The 17,543-nt window shown below is 40.7% G+C and overlaps 1 protein-coding gene across 1 annotated transcript in view; it reads left to right on the top strand.

The window, feature by feature from the left end:
- SNTB1 (syntrophin beta 1) overlaps positions 1-17,543 on the top strand; it is a gene marked incomplete at its 5' end in the record, with an annotated part of 270,822 nt that overhangs the window by 111,017 nt on the left and 142,262 nt on the right. Inside the window, one exon of the mRNA XM_004373027.2 lies at positions 13,242-13,458. Within this exon, the coding sequence (XP_004373084.1) occupies positions 13,242-13,458 (217 nt within the window). The remainder of the gene's footprint in view (positions 1-13,241; positions 13,459-17,543) is intronic.

Raw genomic sequence — 17,543 nt, 5'->3', positions numbered from 1 at the left:
TAGAGCACGGACAGTGTTTGAGATCAGGAGCAAGGGTTTAAGTCATCTGTTCGGTTCAACACTGTTTTCCTTTTCAGCTTTGATCTTTACATTTTGCCTTTTGTTTGGCTCCAGGATGTCTGCAAAGAAGGTGGGAGGATGGTAGGGATATGGATAACTTGAAATATAAGAAAACGTCACTAAGATTAAACAAACAAAAAAAACTAAACCCCTGAGCATCAAGTCGATTCCAGCTCATAGCGATCCTATAGGACAGAGTTGAACTGCTCCACAGGGTTTCCAAGGCTGTAATCTTTACGGAGGCAGACTACCACATATTTCTCCCACAGAGCAGCTGGTGGGTTTGAACCACCGACCTTTTGTTTAGCGGCTGACTGCTTAATCACTGTGCCACCAGAGCTGCTGTCACTAAGATTGGAACCCCTAAAATGGCTCTAGGGTGTTCCATACCTGCCAGCTCCCTCTGTCCTTGTTCTCTAGGTCTGTCCCTGGGAGGTTTGCTTTGGGCTGAAAGGGCAAAGGAAACTACTATTTATGGTACACTTTTTTTTAATACCAGGCACTTTACATATATTATCTAGTTTAATACACATAACAACCAATCATCAACTGCAAACCAGAAGTTTGGCAGTTCTAAACCCAGTGGCTCTGCGGAAGAAAAGGCCTGATGATCTGTTTCCGTAAAGATTACAGCCAAGAAAATCCTATGGAGAAGTTCTACTCTGTAAAACATGGGGTCACCATGAGTCAGGACCAACTCAAAGGCAGCTGACAACAACAACTAGAGAAGATATCTGAGGCTTAGAGAACTTTAGTAACTTGTACAAGGTTTCACAGCTCATAGGGGAGAAAAGATTCTAAGTTAGATCTGATTCCAAAAGTCAGGTTAAAAAGGAAGGGCCTAGGATTTGAACCAAGGTTTGAGTGGAACACTTTGAGGCTGTAGGGTCTCACTTGAAACCCAACCCATTGCCGTTGAGTCAATTCTGACTCATAGCAACCTTACAGGGTAGAGTAGAGCAACCCCACAGGGTTTCCAAGGAACAGCTGCTGGATTCGAACTGCTGACCTTTTGGTTAGTAGCCAGGCTCTTAACTACTGCATCAAGTTAATTGACTTCTTTGTACCTCAGTGTCCTCATCCATAAACTGTGAATAATAAGAGAACCGATCATATGAGGTTGTGAGAATTAAAATAGGTATCCCATGAAAAATCCTAGACATTTAGTTAGCACAGTTAGTGTTAGCAATTACTCAATAGTGTTAACCTTCCGCTGAAACTGAGGTCAAGCTCTGACCACTGTTCAGAGGGTCACGCTCATAATTCTCCTGCCTGTTTACCTGTGTCTCTACACTGATATTCTGTCCACAGCTCAAACCTTACATCTCCAAAACTGAAATAGTTCACTCTCATCCCCTAAACCTTGTCCTTCTTCCGTTATTCTCTGTCCTTTTTAATAGCACCACTGCCTACTTAATTAATCAAGGTTGTTAAAAACCCTAGTTTTAAAGATGAGGAAGCTCAAGAACAGTCGGATTTAAATGATTTGCTCATAACCACACAGACAATTAGGACCCCAGCCAAGATGAAAATTCAGACATAATGAGCTCTAGGTGCTTTGTCGTACTATCTATTCATTCATTCACTGTCTCACTTATTTACTCATACATTAATTTATTTTTTTAACCTTTCAATCCTTATATTTTTAGTTACTTCTTCTTGTCTTTTGGCATTGACCAGCACCTCCAGCAAAATATTGAATAGAGATAATAATGGGTATCATTATTTTGTTCCTGATTTTCAGGGACATGCTTTCAGCATTTCCCCATTAAAATGTTTGATGTCAATTGTTTTATTCTTTTTTAATGGATACTGTTTATCCAGTTAATGAAGTTACCTTCTATTTCTGGTTTACTAAGGTCTTTTTTGTTTTACTGTAACTGCCTGGCATAAATCTCTCTTGGAAAAAGTACAGCCAGAATGCTCCTTAGAAGTGAGAATGGCGAGACTTCATCTCATGTACTTTGAACATGTTATTAGGAGGGACCAGTCCTTAGAGAAGGACATCATGCTTGGTAAAGTAGAAGGTCAGCGAAAAGGAGGAAGACCCTCAACAAGATGGATTGACACAGTGGCTGCAATAATGGGCTCAACCATAGCAATGACTGTGAGGATGGCCGAACCGGGCAGTGTTTCATTCTGTTGTACATAGGGTCGCTATGAGTCGGAACTAACTCAACAGCACCTAATAACAATGATAACTGCCTGCTAGAATTTATGAAATGAATTTTTCTCCTTTATTGAAGTAATCATTTGTTTTCCTTATTGTATCTGTTACTATACTTAATGATACTTATAAATTGTCTAGTATGTAACCAATTTTGCACTAATCAAATAAACAAACTTGATCACACTGTACTGTCTTCTGCACTTATTATTGGACTTGGTTTGCTGATATTTTGTTTAGGATTTTTGCCTTTAAATTTCTGAGTGAAATAGATGGGTTGGCAATTTTCCTTTTGAAACTTTACTTGCCTGGTTTTGTTATTAAAGTTATATTAGCTTCATAGAATAAATTGGGAGGTTCATTTTTTTTTCTATTCTCTACAATAGTTTGATTAAGTTCTGAATAATCTACTGTTTGGATATTTGGTAGAATACACTAGTAAACTCTGGCTGTGGTGTCTTCTTTGTAGGAAGAATTTTAACAAGTGCTTCCATTCCTTTTTTTTTCTCCCATCCTTTTAAGAATAATAGGATTAACCAAGCTTTCTTATTTCTACTTAGGTTAACTTTAGTAAAGCTATTTTTTAGAGATTTTTGCGTTTCATCTAAGTCATCAAATTTATTACATAAAGCTGTTGAAAGCATTATTTTCTTTTAATCTCTGTTGTACAGCGAAACCTATGAGAACTGGAACTCAATGGAACTGCCTTGTTTTTCCGTGTCCTGCAATTTTTCCGCCTTTGACAGGGTGCAGTCACCACTTTTCTATCACTGTCTACTTAGTGGAAAATATTTGAATTTTCCTTCTCTGACAGGTTTACACCTTGTGCACTCTCCGGCTTTGGCAGGTTTTACTGTATCTGTAGTTATTTTTCCCTTTCATCTATAATACTGTTTGTGTCGCTGTGACCTCTTTTTATTTCCATCAAACATGCCAGGGAGTTGTCTACTTTTTTTTAGCTTTTTTATACTACATTTAGGCTTTTCCCTTATGATGATGTTGAATATTTTGATGATTTGAGTTCTGACGCAGTTTCAGAGTATGTTTACCAATTTAATTTTTCCCCAAGATCCATAGATTTGCTCAGCATCAATAGCAAATTATTGCTCATCAACCGCAGCTGCAATAACCTAGCCCCTGTCTCCATGTCGCCTGAACCAGTTGTATTGTTACGGCTGTGGTTATGGTGAAAGAGGCATACAAATTAGATTTAGAAGATGTGGGATCAATTTCTAGGTCCCTTGTTTACTTGAGGTAAGATGCGTAAACTCTCTGAACATCAATTTCCCAGCTTTCTTATTGTTGAACTTTTCTATGGGTTTCTTTATTGTAAAAAGTTTTATCCATTCGCTGATGTGCTCACCATTATCCCCAGCCTACCTCCTTTAAAAACAAAAACTTCATATCTTGACTGCTCAGAGTCAAGTGAAGCTACTGAAGTTTTAGAGAACTACTTGTAAGGCTTTATTCTCATGGCTCTGATGGGTGTATCCAAGAAGTTTGCTTAGGACGCTCCTCTGTCATTCTAATCTTGTTCTCGGCAATCTTTCCCTAAAGAGTTTCAGGCAAAGCCAAGATAAGTTTGACCTTTAGGAGAAAATCCAGTATGTTAGGTGAATCCTGTAGGCCTTAGTTCTGTTGAACAAGATGTATTTGTGAATATGTGTTTGTGTGGTGGGGAGGCGGGTGGTATTTGGAGTTCGTGGGTGGTGCAAATGGTTAATACACTTGACTGCTAACCAGAAGGCTAAAGGTTCATGTCTGTCCAGAGGCACCTCAGAAGAAAGGCCTTGGTGATCTACTTCTGAAAAAGCAGTCATTGAAAACCTTATAGAGCACAGTTCTACTCCGACACACATGGGGTTGCCGTAAGTCGTAATCCACTCAACAGCAACTGGTAACTGGTATGTGTTTGGGGAGGAGGGAAAATTTAGTGGGTGAAGTTGTTCGGCTCTTACCTCCTGGGTCATGACGGTTGCAAGCAGATAAATGCATAGTCAGATTCTTAAAACCTTATAGTTTATACATATTTCTGATGGAGATGACAATAAGCATCAAATGACGTTGTGCATATGGAAATGTTTTAAGCTGTAAAGCATGTTCCAAATAGCAGATATTCATAATTTTTTTAGTTTAATACACCCTGATACTTCAAAGTCTCCCTTCACCATGTCCCTTACCTTCAGATGCCTCTAGCATTGTTGTGGGTTTACAGCATACCCGGGGTAGGCTGAAAAAAAAGATATCAGATCTGACCTGTGCCTGCCCTTGGTAATGATATTTTGTTTACTTAACGTAGTTTCCTCTGGAAAAGCCTTGTGACCCTGGGCTTCTGCCACTGAGAAGTAATTGCAAATTTACTGAGCCTCAAGCTACACCTGGAATAATAGAGTTTTATTTTCCAGTGATACCTGTAAGGGATAAGTGAGGGAGGTACTTCCTGCCTTTTGACGTAAAGACCCATTCATATGTGATTATCTGTCTAGGAAAAGAATGAAAACATATGAGGAGCTGAGTATTCAAACATCCTTTCTGCCTGTTACTCACTTCCTATCTTCAGAGGTTAGGATATAGCTGTTAAAATAGTTACTGTATTTTCCCAAGGAAGACAAATTATGATTATTTGCAACAGTGAGGAGCCTGCTGGCAAATTGTTGAGGGATCAAGCTTGTAGACTTGTTTGTAAGATGATCAGCACAGTGCCTGGCATAGATTAAACCGTTGTCATGTTTATGGTCCTGATGCTACTGATATCAGTGGAGATCTCCACATAACGTGCTTGGAGTTTAAGGGAGGCGTGCCTGAGGACTCTGGAGTGACTTCCAGAAAGGGGTCTCACCTGAACTGAGACTTAAAGGATGTAGGAAAGAGTCTAGGAAACCGCTTATGCAAAGATCAGAGGCAGGAGAAAACATGAGTGTTCAGAGAACTAAACAGTTTTTCTCTGTGGCTGGTGTGTGAGCCCTGGGTACCAAGAGGTAGTCGGGTGATGAAGGCAGGAGGTGACAGGAGTCAGATAGTGAAGGTTCTGTATGAACTGGGCAGGACCTAAGCCCTCTCGTATGTCTCTTTCAGAACAATACCCTGTATTTGACTATTTGCTAACTAGACAACCCCATCCCCTAAAACACACATGTACGCTGAAATGTAAACACCTTAAGGGCAGAGACCTAATCTGTCTTGTTCACTGTAATAACGCCAGTGCTCCGAACAGGGGCAGACCCCTAGCTAAACTATTTGTCATCGAGTTGATTCCCACTCATGGCGACTCCATATGTGTCAGACTAGAACTGTGTGCCATAGGGTTTTTAATGGCCGAATTTTTGAAGTAGATTGCCAGGCTTTTCTTCTGAGGTGCCTCTGGATGTTCTATTCGAACAACTGCCTCTTGGTCTATATGTACAGGTTCGTATGAGCACAATTAAGTGTTCTGGAATTCCCCTTCTTCGAAATGTTATCCGTAATTTGTTATCATCCACAGTCTAATGCCTTTGCACAGTCAATAAAGCATAAGTAAACATCTTCCTGGTATTCTCTGCTTTCAGCCAAGATCCATCTGACATCAGCAATGATATCCCTTGTTCCACGTCCTCTTCTGAATCCAGCTCGAATTTCTGGCAGTTCCCTGTCGATATACTATTGTGACTGTTTTTTAATTATCTTCCACAAAATTTTACTTGCATATGATATTAATGATATTATTTGATAATTTCTGTATTCTCTTGGGTCACCTTTCTTTGGAATGAGCACAAATACGGATCTCTTCCAGTCGGTTGGCCAGGTAGCTGTCTTCCAAATTTCTTGGCATAGACAAATGAGTGGTTCTAGCATTGAACCCGTTTGTTGAAACATCTTAACTGGTATTTTGTCAGTTCCTGGAGTCTTATTTTTCACCAGTGCCTTCAGTGCAGCTTGGACTTCTTCCTTCCGTATCATTGGTTCTTGATCATATGCTACCTTTTGAAATGGTTGAACGTCAACCAAGTCTTTTTGGTACAGCGACTCTGTGTATTCCTTCCATCATTTGATGCTTCCTGCGTTGTTCAATATTTTGTCCATAGAATCCTTCAATATTGCAACTTGAGGCTTGAATATTTTCCTTAGTTCTTTCAGCTTGCGAAATGCTGTGCTGAGCGTGTTCTTCCCTTTTGGTTTTCTATCTCCAGGTCTTTGCGAATTTCATTATAATACTTTGTCTACTCGATCTGCCATTTGAAATCCTCTTTTCAGCTCTTTCCCTCAATCCTTTGTTCCGTTCACTTTAGCTACTCTACAATCTAGAATACTTTGACATCCATTTTGACCTTTTCTTTCTTGTTTTGTCTTTTTAATGACCTTTTGTTTTCTTCATGTATGATGTCCTTGATGTCATCCCACAACTCGTCCCGTCTTTGGTCATTAGTGTTCAGTGCGTCAAACTATTCTTGAGATGGTCTCTAATTCAGATGGGATATACTCAAGGTTGTATTTTGGCTCTTACGGACTTGTTCTAATTTTCTTCAGCTTCAACTTGAGCTTGCATATAAGCAATTGATGGTCTGTTCCACTGTCAGCCCTTGACCTTGTTCTGACTGATGATATTGAACTTCTCCATTGTCTCTTCGCACAGATGTAGTTGATTTGATTCTTATATGTTCCATCAGGCGAGGTCCACGTGTATAGTCACTGTTTATGGTGTTGAAAAAAAGGTATTACCGATCAATCGGTCATTAGTCTTGCAAAATTGTATCATGCAATCTCTGGCATTGTTTCTATCAACAAGGCCATATTTTCCAACTACTGTTCTTTCTTCCTTGTTGCCAACTTTTGCATTCTAATCATCAGTAATTATCAATGCATCTTGATTGCATACTTGATCAATTTCAGACCACAAAACTGGTAAATCTTCAATTTCATCTTTGGCAATTGTGGTTGGTGTGTAAATCTGAATAATAGTCATATTGACTGGTCTTCCTTGTAGGCACATGGATATTATCCTATCACTGACAGTGTTGTACTTCAGGATTGATCTGAAATGTTCTTTTGAATGATGAGTGTGATGCCATTTCTCTTCAATTTGTCATTCCCAGCATAGTAGACCATATGGTTATCTGATTCAAAATGGCCAATACTAGTCCATTTCAGCTCACTAATGCCTACGATATTGATCTTCAAGCATTCCATTTCATTTTTGAGGACTTCCAGTTTTCCTACATTTATACTTTGTACATTCCATGTTCCTGTTGTTAATGGATATTACAGTTGTTTCTTCTCATTTTGAGTTGTGGCACGTTAGCAAATGAAGGTCCCGAAAGCTTTACTCCATCCATGTCATAAAGTTGACTCTACTTTGAGAAGGCAGCTCTTCCCTAGTTGTATTTTGAGTGCCTTCCAACCTGAGGGGCTCATCTTCTGGCATTATAGCAGACAATGTTCCACTGCTATTCATAAGGTTTTCACTGGCCAATATGTTTAGAAGTAGATTGCCAGGCCCTTCTTCCTAGTCTGTCTTAGTCTGGAAACTCTGCTGAAACCTGTCCACCACAGGTGACCCTGCTGGTATTTGAAATACCGGTGGCATAGCTTCCAGCATCATAGCAACATGCAAGCCACCATAGTGTGACAAACTGACAGACGAGTGGTGGAAATATTGGTAAGTGAATGAAAATGATGATTCTGCTAGACAACTCTGGCAAACCAGAGAAGAACTAACTTGAGTACATAATCTCAACATAGGATTATTTTTGTATTTGTTAGGTGCCTGTAGGGTTTGATAAAACGTCAGAAGACACATTTGCCTAAGCCTTTGCCTAGAATTCGGTACTCATTTAACAGGGCTATTAGTTGGTGATGACACAGATAGCCAGGTGAGATAAGAAATACTCTTTTTTTATTCTGTCAGAAGAGGCAGCTTCCCAAGGAATCGCAGAGTGTTTGAAGGGTAGGGGCCTTATTGCCCTCACTTGACAGATGAAAATGAGGTCTGGGAAGATGAAGTGACTTGCCCAGGGCTGAAGAGGTAGTTAGTGGCAGAGCTGGAACTATAATCCAGGTCCCTGACTCCCGGGCCAATTCTGTTTCCCCTGCATTATTCAGCCTCCTGAGATATTAACTATAGTTTCCTGGAAAACTTATGTCTTTAATTATTTCTCAATCTTTTTGGAAATATTGATGCTCTCCCGCTGCATCGTTCCTCTCTAAGGTGATCTAGGAAAATGCCATTAAGGGAAAGTCTTATTTTCCATTTTGTCAGGGAGTCCTGTCTTCGCCTGTGACTTTAGGCATTTGTCTTAACCTCTCTCCTCCTCTTGGAGGTTTCGCCAAATGTGTGAATACCCACGTTTGTTGCCTCCAGGAGATCCCCTCTCCCCTTAATCACATCAGAAAATGTACATTTTGTGTTCACATTCCCTACCCATAAAAACCTATTGTTGTTGACTCATAGCGACCCTATAGGACAGAGCAGAACTGCCTCATAGGGTTTCCAAGGCTGTAACCTTTATGGAAGCAGACTGCCACGTCTTTCTCCCATGGAGCAGCTGGTGGGTTTGAACCGCCCACCTTTTGGTTAGCAGCCGAGCACTTAACCATTGTGCCGCCAGGGCTCCTTATTCCCATCCCCTAGAGTAGTGACATTTTTTTTCCTTCTTGTCTGGAAATGCCTTTTCTTTTGTTGGCGTTTTTAAAAAGAAAAGTTGAGAACATACTGAAGGGCCTTCCTGGCTTTTCAGAAACTGGTAGGAGAGTTGATTGGATTTGCCTAAAGCGTTTCCTCATTAGTTGTGCACAGATGCACACATGCACGCACACACACTTACACTCTCTGTCTCTCACTGTCTCTCTTTCCTTTTCAAATGTCATCCGGCCGGCTGTCCCAACAAAGGTTTAATTATAGCAGCTTGGGGCCTTGGAAAATTTGGGCCTTACTGAATGTTCTTTTGAAAGTCTAACAACGCATGTCCTTCAAATGAAAAACTACAAATATTGAAAGTGACTTGTGGATTATTGGTTTGAAGACCGCTTCTTACTGCTCTCCTCCCCTTTTTTTGCAGCTGAAGATTGGAATTTTAATTGTGCAACCAGTTTTTAATTCATGGTGCCCAGAAAGGGCATGGTTTATTAATTAGGTCAGATTATTAAGTACCCTGAACCTGGGCCTGGCTGCTGGTTGATCCATTTCGACAGCTCTTTGCCTAAAATGGAAACCCTGGTGGCGTAGTGGTTAAGAGCTATGGCTGCTAACCAAAAGGTCAGCAGTTTGAATCCACCAGGTGCTCCTTGGAAAATCTCTGGGGCAGTTATAGTCTGTCCTATAGGGTCACTATGAGTTGGAATCAACTCGACGGCAATGGTTTTTTTTTTTTTTTTGCCTATAATTGCTATCTGTAAGTACATGGTAGGAGCCCTGGTCGTGCAATAGTTAAGCGCTCGGCTGCTAACTGAAAGATTGGTGGTTCAAGCTCTCCAGCTGCTTATCGGGGGGAAAAAAATGTGTCAGTCTGTTTCCGTAATGATTTACATACAGCCTTGGAAACCCTATGGGGCAGTTCTACTCTTTCCTACAGGGTCGCTGTGTGTCGGAATTGACTCGACAGCAGTGGGTTCGGTTTTTGGTTTTGGTAGGTACATGGAGGTGTAATTATGCAGACACTAACTGTTCAGTCTGCCAGGTTAAACCCTCTATTATGCATAAATATTGTAGTGTCTTAAAAGGCGTTTATTGAAATGCCGTAGTTTAACAGTTCAGGCTCAGAATCAAGCTCTCTGATGTTATAGGCAGCAGCCTCTTAATTAGATGTTTTCTCCCACTATATAAAAACCTTGGCTTAAACACTCACCCCCAATTAATTAAAAAAAATGAAGTATGAGAAACAGTGTTGCTTCGTGGTTAAAAGTATGGACTGTGGAGCCAGGCAGCATGGATTAGACTCACACTTCTGCCATTTTCTAGCCTGCTAACTTCGTGCATTTGTCTTAACCTCTTCCTGTTGCAGTGTCTGCTGATAAAATGAAGAGGATTATAATGCCTGTATCATAGGGTTGTTGTGAGGTTCAAACGAGTTAGTATACAAAAAGCCGTTAGTGATGTACATAGAACACAGTTATTATTGTCTTTTTACTGATTACACTAACAAATTTACTTCTATTTTTGTGCTACAGAATCTAGTTGTGACATAGTTAGGGATGCCTCTCCATGTAAAAAGCTGAAAGTTGTCCCCTAATATCTGTTCTCTCCTCCTTTCTCATTAATAGCCCTCTTTCCCACCAACTTTTAGCTGGGCTGATGGCTATCAGAGTGAAGAGTAAATTTCTTTTGCATCAAGAAATGGATATGTGATTAATTTATGGCCAAAGGTTGTAAATAGAAATAGTGTGTTAACTTCTGGAAAGTGGCTCAAAGAGAGAAGAGTTGGGTACCCTTCTTCACTTCTTCCTCCCTTCCTGTTGATGGGGATTTGGTCATGATGGCTGGAACTCAAGCAGCGATTTTGGGTCATTAAATGCGATACTAGCAATGACTCGAGCATCAAGGGAGCAGAAATCTGAATCCCTGACAACTTTAAGGGGCACAGGTGCCCTAGCAGTTCTTTTCCTTTACTCTAGACTTTTGGTGAAAGAAAAACAAACTTGTGTGTTTGTTAATACACTGTTATTTTGGATACCTGTTACAGTCAAATCTAGTCTTAGGTAAAAATGTCCCCTCTTTGAATTGGACTGTACTCTCCATGAAGCATCCCTGCATTCTCACTCCCGCAACACTCAGCCCCTACTCCAGCCAGAGGAGAGTAATGTAATTAAAGGAGACTCTTCAGCCCATCTCAGCTGATGCTTGACTTTGAAATATATCAATAAGTCTACAACATACAAACGAACCAGTGATTTAGCTTCTACTAGAACATTGTTAGAGATGAAAAATTCCATATCTTCAGAAGATGTCTATCCTATTTATTCCAGCTCTGGACAATTTAAATCTGTCTCCCTAAATTGTCTACCTTTGGTCTTAGGTACTTCTGTGTTCCTTTTTAATTATATTGCCCAGAAAAAAATATATAGTCCTTAAAACACACTGTCCATGAATAACTCCTCTCTTTCTGTAACTGGAACCTGTGCTAACAGGTTTCCAACAGCCATGGAACTATTTCCTCCTTAACTGCACTTATATTCCATTAAAAGCCTGAAATCTTTTTTTCAAATAAGCCATCAGTACTAAATGACATCTCCTCTATCCTGTATTAATGTGGCTGTTTTTTATATCTGTGATTGAATCCCCAAATATATATCCACATTACGTGCATCCAGGTATGTTGGTTTGCTTATTGGATGATTGTGAACCTAATTTGCCGTTCGAGCTCCTAGGTCAACTTTTCCTGTGGTCCTTCCAAGGTACTTTATTCCTGTCATAAAACTTAGCTCATTCTGTTCTGTGCCATATTTTATGCACTGGTCTTACGTCCCTATCTTAGACTGAGTTCCCTAGAGGCAGAGCCTGTGTTTGGGGGTCAGGTAGCAACTGTGTGGCTCCCCAGGCTTGCTGGCTTCTCGTAGGCCAAGAGGAGATCTCCAGAGCAGGGGGCAGCTATGAGTTGTTCTCAGTCAACACACAGTAGCTGTTTTGTTTTTCACTAATAATAGACCTTATGGATCTTTCCAGATCAACAACATCTCTGTTGACATCATAGATGGTAAAAGGGATGTGGCTGAGACCCAACAGCATCCGCTTGAGTCACTCATGATGTTGTAATTCTTGAGTGGGGAAACTACATATTGTTCACCTCTGCAAGCCTCCAGAAACCCAGCTCATGTCTCGCGGGTGAAAGTGCTAGTTTGTAGAATTGAATCACTAAAGATCTATAGGAAATACCCCCTGGTTTGCACTCATCTAATCCACTGCCATTTGTAATAACAGATACCTACGAGGGACTTAGTCGCATCTCCCCAAGCAGCAGAGACCCAAACTGTGTGGTGATAGAAGGATACGGAAGTTTATATTGCATGTTCTAAGAGTCTAGTTGCCCTGTCAACTCAACTGTCTACGGACTAAATGCTTAAATTAAGAATAGGCAACTAATTTCTTCAGAGTAAGACATACACCTCGAAGGAGAGAACTTCAGTCTGTTTCACTCAGCTCTAAATTATGTTTTTTAATTTTATAAAAGTGATACATGCATATGGTTAAACATGCAAATGGTATAAAAGGGAAATAAATGAATGGTAAGATCTCTTTCTCTATCTTCTTGACTTGTATTTCCACTCCCCAGAGCTAATTACTGTTAACATTTTCTTGTGCCTCTGTTCAGAAATTAGTTGTGCACATACAAACATATATATTTATGATTTTAGAGATTACAGTATATGTACTGCTCTCTACTGTTTTGTTTTTCACTAATCATAGACCTTACGGATCTTTCCAGAGCAACACATCTATAGCTATCCAATTTTTTTAAATGACTGTATAGATATCTCACAATTTATTTAACCTGTCCTTTTTTGGTGGATATTTAGGTTGTTCCTAGTTTTCCTGTTAGAAGTAATGCCATTGCTATTACAAATTTTGTGCATTACAAAAAAGTTCTTACATGTATTTCTTTGCATATATGATCTTAGCATTTTTAAACTGAAAAGCCTATTCGTGCATCTCAATAGAAAATAGTCAATGTGGCTGTATCTGTATTGAATAATTATGAGTCTGCAATCCTAAGTAATGTTTTTTCACTCTGTGCGCATTTGTTTTTTAATCTCTTTCCCCTAATGCAGTTTACAATCAGAAAAGATTGATGTTGTCACAGTTAAAAAAAGGTGAAAGCAGTTTTCCACTGCAGATTGTCATTCTAGCAAGTTCTAAGAATTATGTTACTATGTAGTTAAATAATAGGATAACTATGTTGAGAGAAACAAAAACTCTGAATCTTGTTCAGAATTTAAGAGGTCCAACAGTAAGAGCATGTCCAGTGCAAGTTTCATAAACACAATTAGATTCTCCAGACATCAGCCTGGATGTACTTAAAGAGCTCCTTGTTGTCTTTTTTGCTTGCAGTGAAATACATGCGAGAAGCCACACCCTATGTGAAGAAAGGCTCCCCAGTATCCGAGATTGGGTGGGAAACTCCTCCGCCAGAATCCCCTCGGCTAGGGGGTAGCTTCTCAGACCCTCTGTCGCCGCAGTCCTTCTCCTTCCATAGAGACCGGAAAAACATCCCCCTCAAGATGTGCTACGTCACTCGGAGTATGGCCTTGGCTGACCCTGAGAACAGGTAAAGAGGGCCACCGCCCTCCTCTGCATCTCTGCAGCTCTTTGGCCTTTGGGGTCAAGAGAATGCTTTGTCAGGCTGTGTTAGAATTCTGAAAACACTCAGTGGTTTCCAAAGAAGGGCACCAAAGGGTCACACTGAGAGAGTGAGTGGGTTCAAGCCGGGCTTCCCTCTTTCTTCACTCTTTCTCTCTCTTTCCTTCCTTTCTTTCAGCCACGTGGAATAGTGATTTGAAGGGTTTGTGCACTGTGCTCTGGTTGGAAAGAGCTGAGGAACTGGAGTTAAGATCCTGAGTTTCTTCCCTGACTGCCATTGCCAGTCTGTATGACTTTGGGCAAGTTACTCAAAACTACTTACCCTCAGTTTTATCATCCGTAAAATGGAAGTAATTAAAATATATATACCTCATTGGGTTGTTAGGATTAAATGAGTAAATCCATGTAAAGTGCTTAGTACAGGGAGACCTCCACTGAATGTAAGTCATAATAGTATTTATAATTAATGTTAGGTAGTAACAAGCAAATCAGCCCCTCTGGGCCTCAGTGGGAGTCCCTGGGTGGTGCACACTGTTAACATGCTTGGCCGATAACCAAAAGTTTGGCAGTTTTAGTCCACCCAGGGGTGCCTTGGAAGAAAGGCCTGGCAATCTACCTCTGAAAATCAGTCATTGAAAACTCTATAGAGCACAGTTCTACTCTGACACATATGGAGTCACCATGAGTCAGAATCAACTCGACAACAACTGGCTTGGTTTTTTGGTTGTCTAGGCCTCAGTGCCCTCAACTGTGTCCTTGAAGGGTTAGATGACATGATCCTTAGAGATGCTTTTCACTCTAACCCTCCCTTATGCTCAAGAGAAAAAAAGGAATGGCTTTGGTATAAGCCTGGAGTGCTGTTTCCTAAAGTCTGTGCATGGCTTCTCATGCCGCAGGATAGATGTATCAGCCAGCCTCATGGAGGTTATTAGGAGTCCAGCCAAGAGCAAGCAAGTATTTGGCGTTCCTGTCCCCCAGAAGGAGCTCTGGTGGCATAGTGGTTAAGCACTTGGCTGTAAACCAAAACGGTCAGTGGTTCAAACACACCAGCCATTCCGCAGGAGAAAGATGTGAGAGTTGGCTTCCATAAAGATTACATCTTTGGAAATCTTATGAGGCAGTTCTACGCTGTCCTATAGGGCTGCTATGAGTTGGAATTGACTTGATGGCAATGGGTTTGTTTTGGGTTTGCTCTCCCATTAAGTCTTATTTTAATTCATCAGAACTCAGAAGCATGCATCTTGGAGAAAGAGAAAAATAAGACGTATATAGAAGAAGAAAGAAAAGAGAAAGGACTCAAGCCAGCAAATGGGGAATCTTGGTGACCTTTGCATCTACATTAAAATGCTAAAAATAGGACCAGCTCTACTGGCCCTTATTTATAACATGTGCAACAGCTGCAACCTGCCTGAGTGGGAAATAGTTGGCTGGGTTCAGAGGTGCTGGTGGGGAACAGCCAGAGGGAAAAGAAGCAGGGAGAAAGTTGCGCCCTTGGCCCCCAGCTCAATGCTTTTTTCCCAATAAGCCAACTCTTAAGGAAGCTGCTAGGGCCCTTTTGACTTCAGCCAACTGTGTCTTTACTCCCTTGCTCCCCACGCTGCCACACATCCTTTGTTGGTTATATCTGCACAGGAATGGATGGAATTGGTTGTTTGAGAGTATCAGCAAAACAGAAGCACCAGAGCAGACCGACTGGGAGGCCTTTGGAGAGATTGGGGAAGAAGCGGAGTTAGATGATTCGCTCCTCCTCTCTGTTGTTCCCTCTGGATTCCTGCCAATTTCCCGGGCCTGCGGTTGATGTCCTGATTACACTCAGTGTCCTCTTCCCTGGATTCTCCCTCACCCAATCAAGCAAGTCCTTTCCCCTATGACTCTGATGTCTAAGGTTTCAGAGCTGATGAATTCATAATTTAGTGCGTTGCCTATCTTATACTAGGCATTACGCTAGTTACTTTAGACCAGAGACTGCAAAGTGGAAGCCCCCAGGTGTAACCAGTCCACAGATAGACCTTTTTATGGTTTATCTAGTGTTTTAAAAATATTTGAATTCATTATTATGTTGAATCATTGGTAAATTTCACATAAAAAAGCCAGGTTTTTGCTCTTCTAGAAAAATTGCAAGATCTGGCAATATTGGGCCCATGTTGCTTCAGGCAGGGCTACAGTCTACGCCAGCCCAGTAGAGGCTTCTCGTTCGACAAGAACACACTCTTCTCATCACTCCTATTGCCTGCACTTAAGGGATTCAGTTAATTACCTGCCTGCTCCTTCACATTACCTGCCTGGGCATTATGGACCTTATCGGCATTTCAATTTGTAACCGTATTTAATCCTCTTAACAGTCCTCTTGGTTTCTATCATCATTCTCGTTCTGCAGATTAAAAAAAAAAAAATCCTGAGGCCCAGAGTGCTTATGAGTTCCCAAGGTCATATAGCTACTGTATGGTGTAGCTGGATTTCAGACCCATGCCTGTACAAAAGGGGACAGTGGCAGTTTAGCCATTACCAGAAAAATGCAAACAGAGTCTGGAAAATATACTGGGATAGCGTCGAAGCGATTAATGCATTGGGGAGAGAATTTAAGTAAGTGATTTCTACTGTTCTTTCAGCTGCGGGCTTCTGTGCTATAGTTCTCAGAGGTTGTTTAATTATATTTTAAAGACTCTTTCAGGAGACATCAGGCCTTAATCCAGATGTTGGAAATTTCACTCAGTGTGTCAGTCCACTAGAGAGGAATGTGTGTTTAAGTTTTTATGTTGGTGCTGTTCGTGTCCACCATTGGGGAGCGTGTATAAGGTCCCCCCTACCCACATGGGAGAGGGACAGCCTGTCCTGCTAGGTGTGAGGCCCAGCGGGGCAGAGCTGAAAATGTGAGCCAGCTAAGGCACAGGGTTCAGGAGGGGACTGGAGGTCCGGATGGGTCCAGAACTACTGCTGACAAGGGGAATAAAGGCAACCCAAGACACACAAAGAGATTAGAGACCTAGTGAGTCTTGCCCCTGCTTGAGGAAGAGAAGAAAAGAAAAAGGAAACACATTTTTTATACGCTGGGCCCAGTATAGAGTAGCAGTAAAAAATACAGACTCTCCAAAAGCCAACTCTTTGCTGTATGCAAGACACTCCAAACACAAAGTGATTTTAAAAAGTAAAAGCGTACAAAGTGAATACAAGCTAACAAAAAGAAAGCAGCAATCTTCATTTTGATAGGTAACAAGATAAAATGCAGACTGAAAAGCATCAGCTAAGACAAAGAAGGACTATTTTTATGCTAAAGGAGAGAATTCCAAAGAAGGATTCAATAGTTAAGTAACCCAACAGCACCTTTATAGCAGAAACTGCAGAAGATGCAAGAAGAAATAGAAACATGCTAATATTAGGTAATTTAACATACCACTCTCAGTCAAAGACAGGGGACGTGGACAAAAATGGGTAAGAACATAGAAGCCCTTAATGACATAATTAATTAGGTAGATCTGGCTACATCACAAACTTTGTATCCTGATAACAGAGAATACACTTTCAATTCAAATGCACATAGAACAATTCCAAAATTCACCATGGATTAGTCTCCCAAAGAAAACAACAATAATTTCCATAAGGCAGAAATTATACAAACAACATTCTCTGACGACAATGGAGTAAAACTTGAAAATGAGTAACAAAACCAAACCACCGAAAACTTTTCTCCCTGGATTTTTAAAAGCTGTCTGTAACTCTTAGGTCATAGGGGAAATACAAGGTGAAATTGTATAAGTTTAAAAAAAAAAAAGGAAACAAAGCATATATTAAACATAAAAGAGATAGGAGGAGAAAGGGCGAGTGTGGGCTCTGGAATCTGCTAGACCTACAGGAGAACCCATTTCTACCACTCACGCATGAATTGAAGCAAGTGTCTCGTTTAATCCAAATAACTACCCTAGGTAGTGTATCCTCTAGTCTCCATTTTATAGACAGTGAAACTAAACTCAGAAATGAGAGTTGATGCAAATGGTGGTTCTGGGATTCAAACCCAGGTCTGGCTGACTCCAAGACCAAGTTCTTTTTTTTTTTTTT

Source organism: Trichechus manatus, unplaced genomic scaffold (genome assembly GCF_000243295.1).
Source record: "Trichechus manatus latirostris isolate Lorelei unplaced genomic scaffold, TriManLat1.0 scaffold00022, whole genome shotgun sequence".
NCBI lineage: Eukaryota > Metazoa > Chordata > Mammalia > Sirenia > Trichechidae > Trichechus > Trichechus manatus.
Note: the sequence above shows the minus strand (reverse complement) of the source record. Positions and strands in the feature narration are given on the sequence as shown.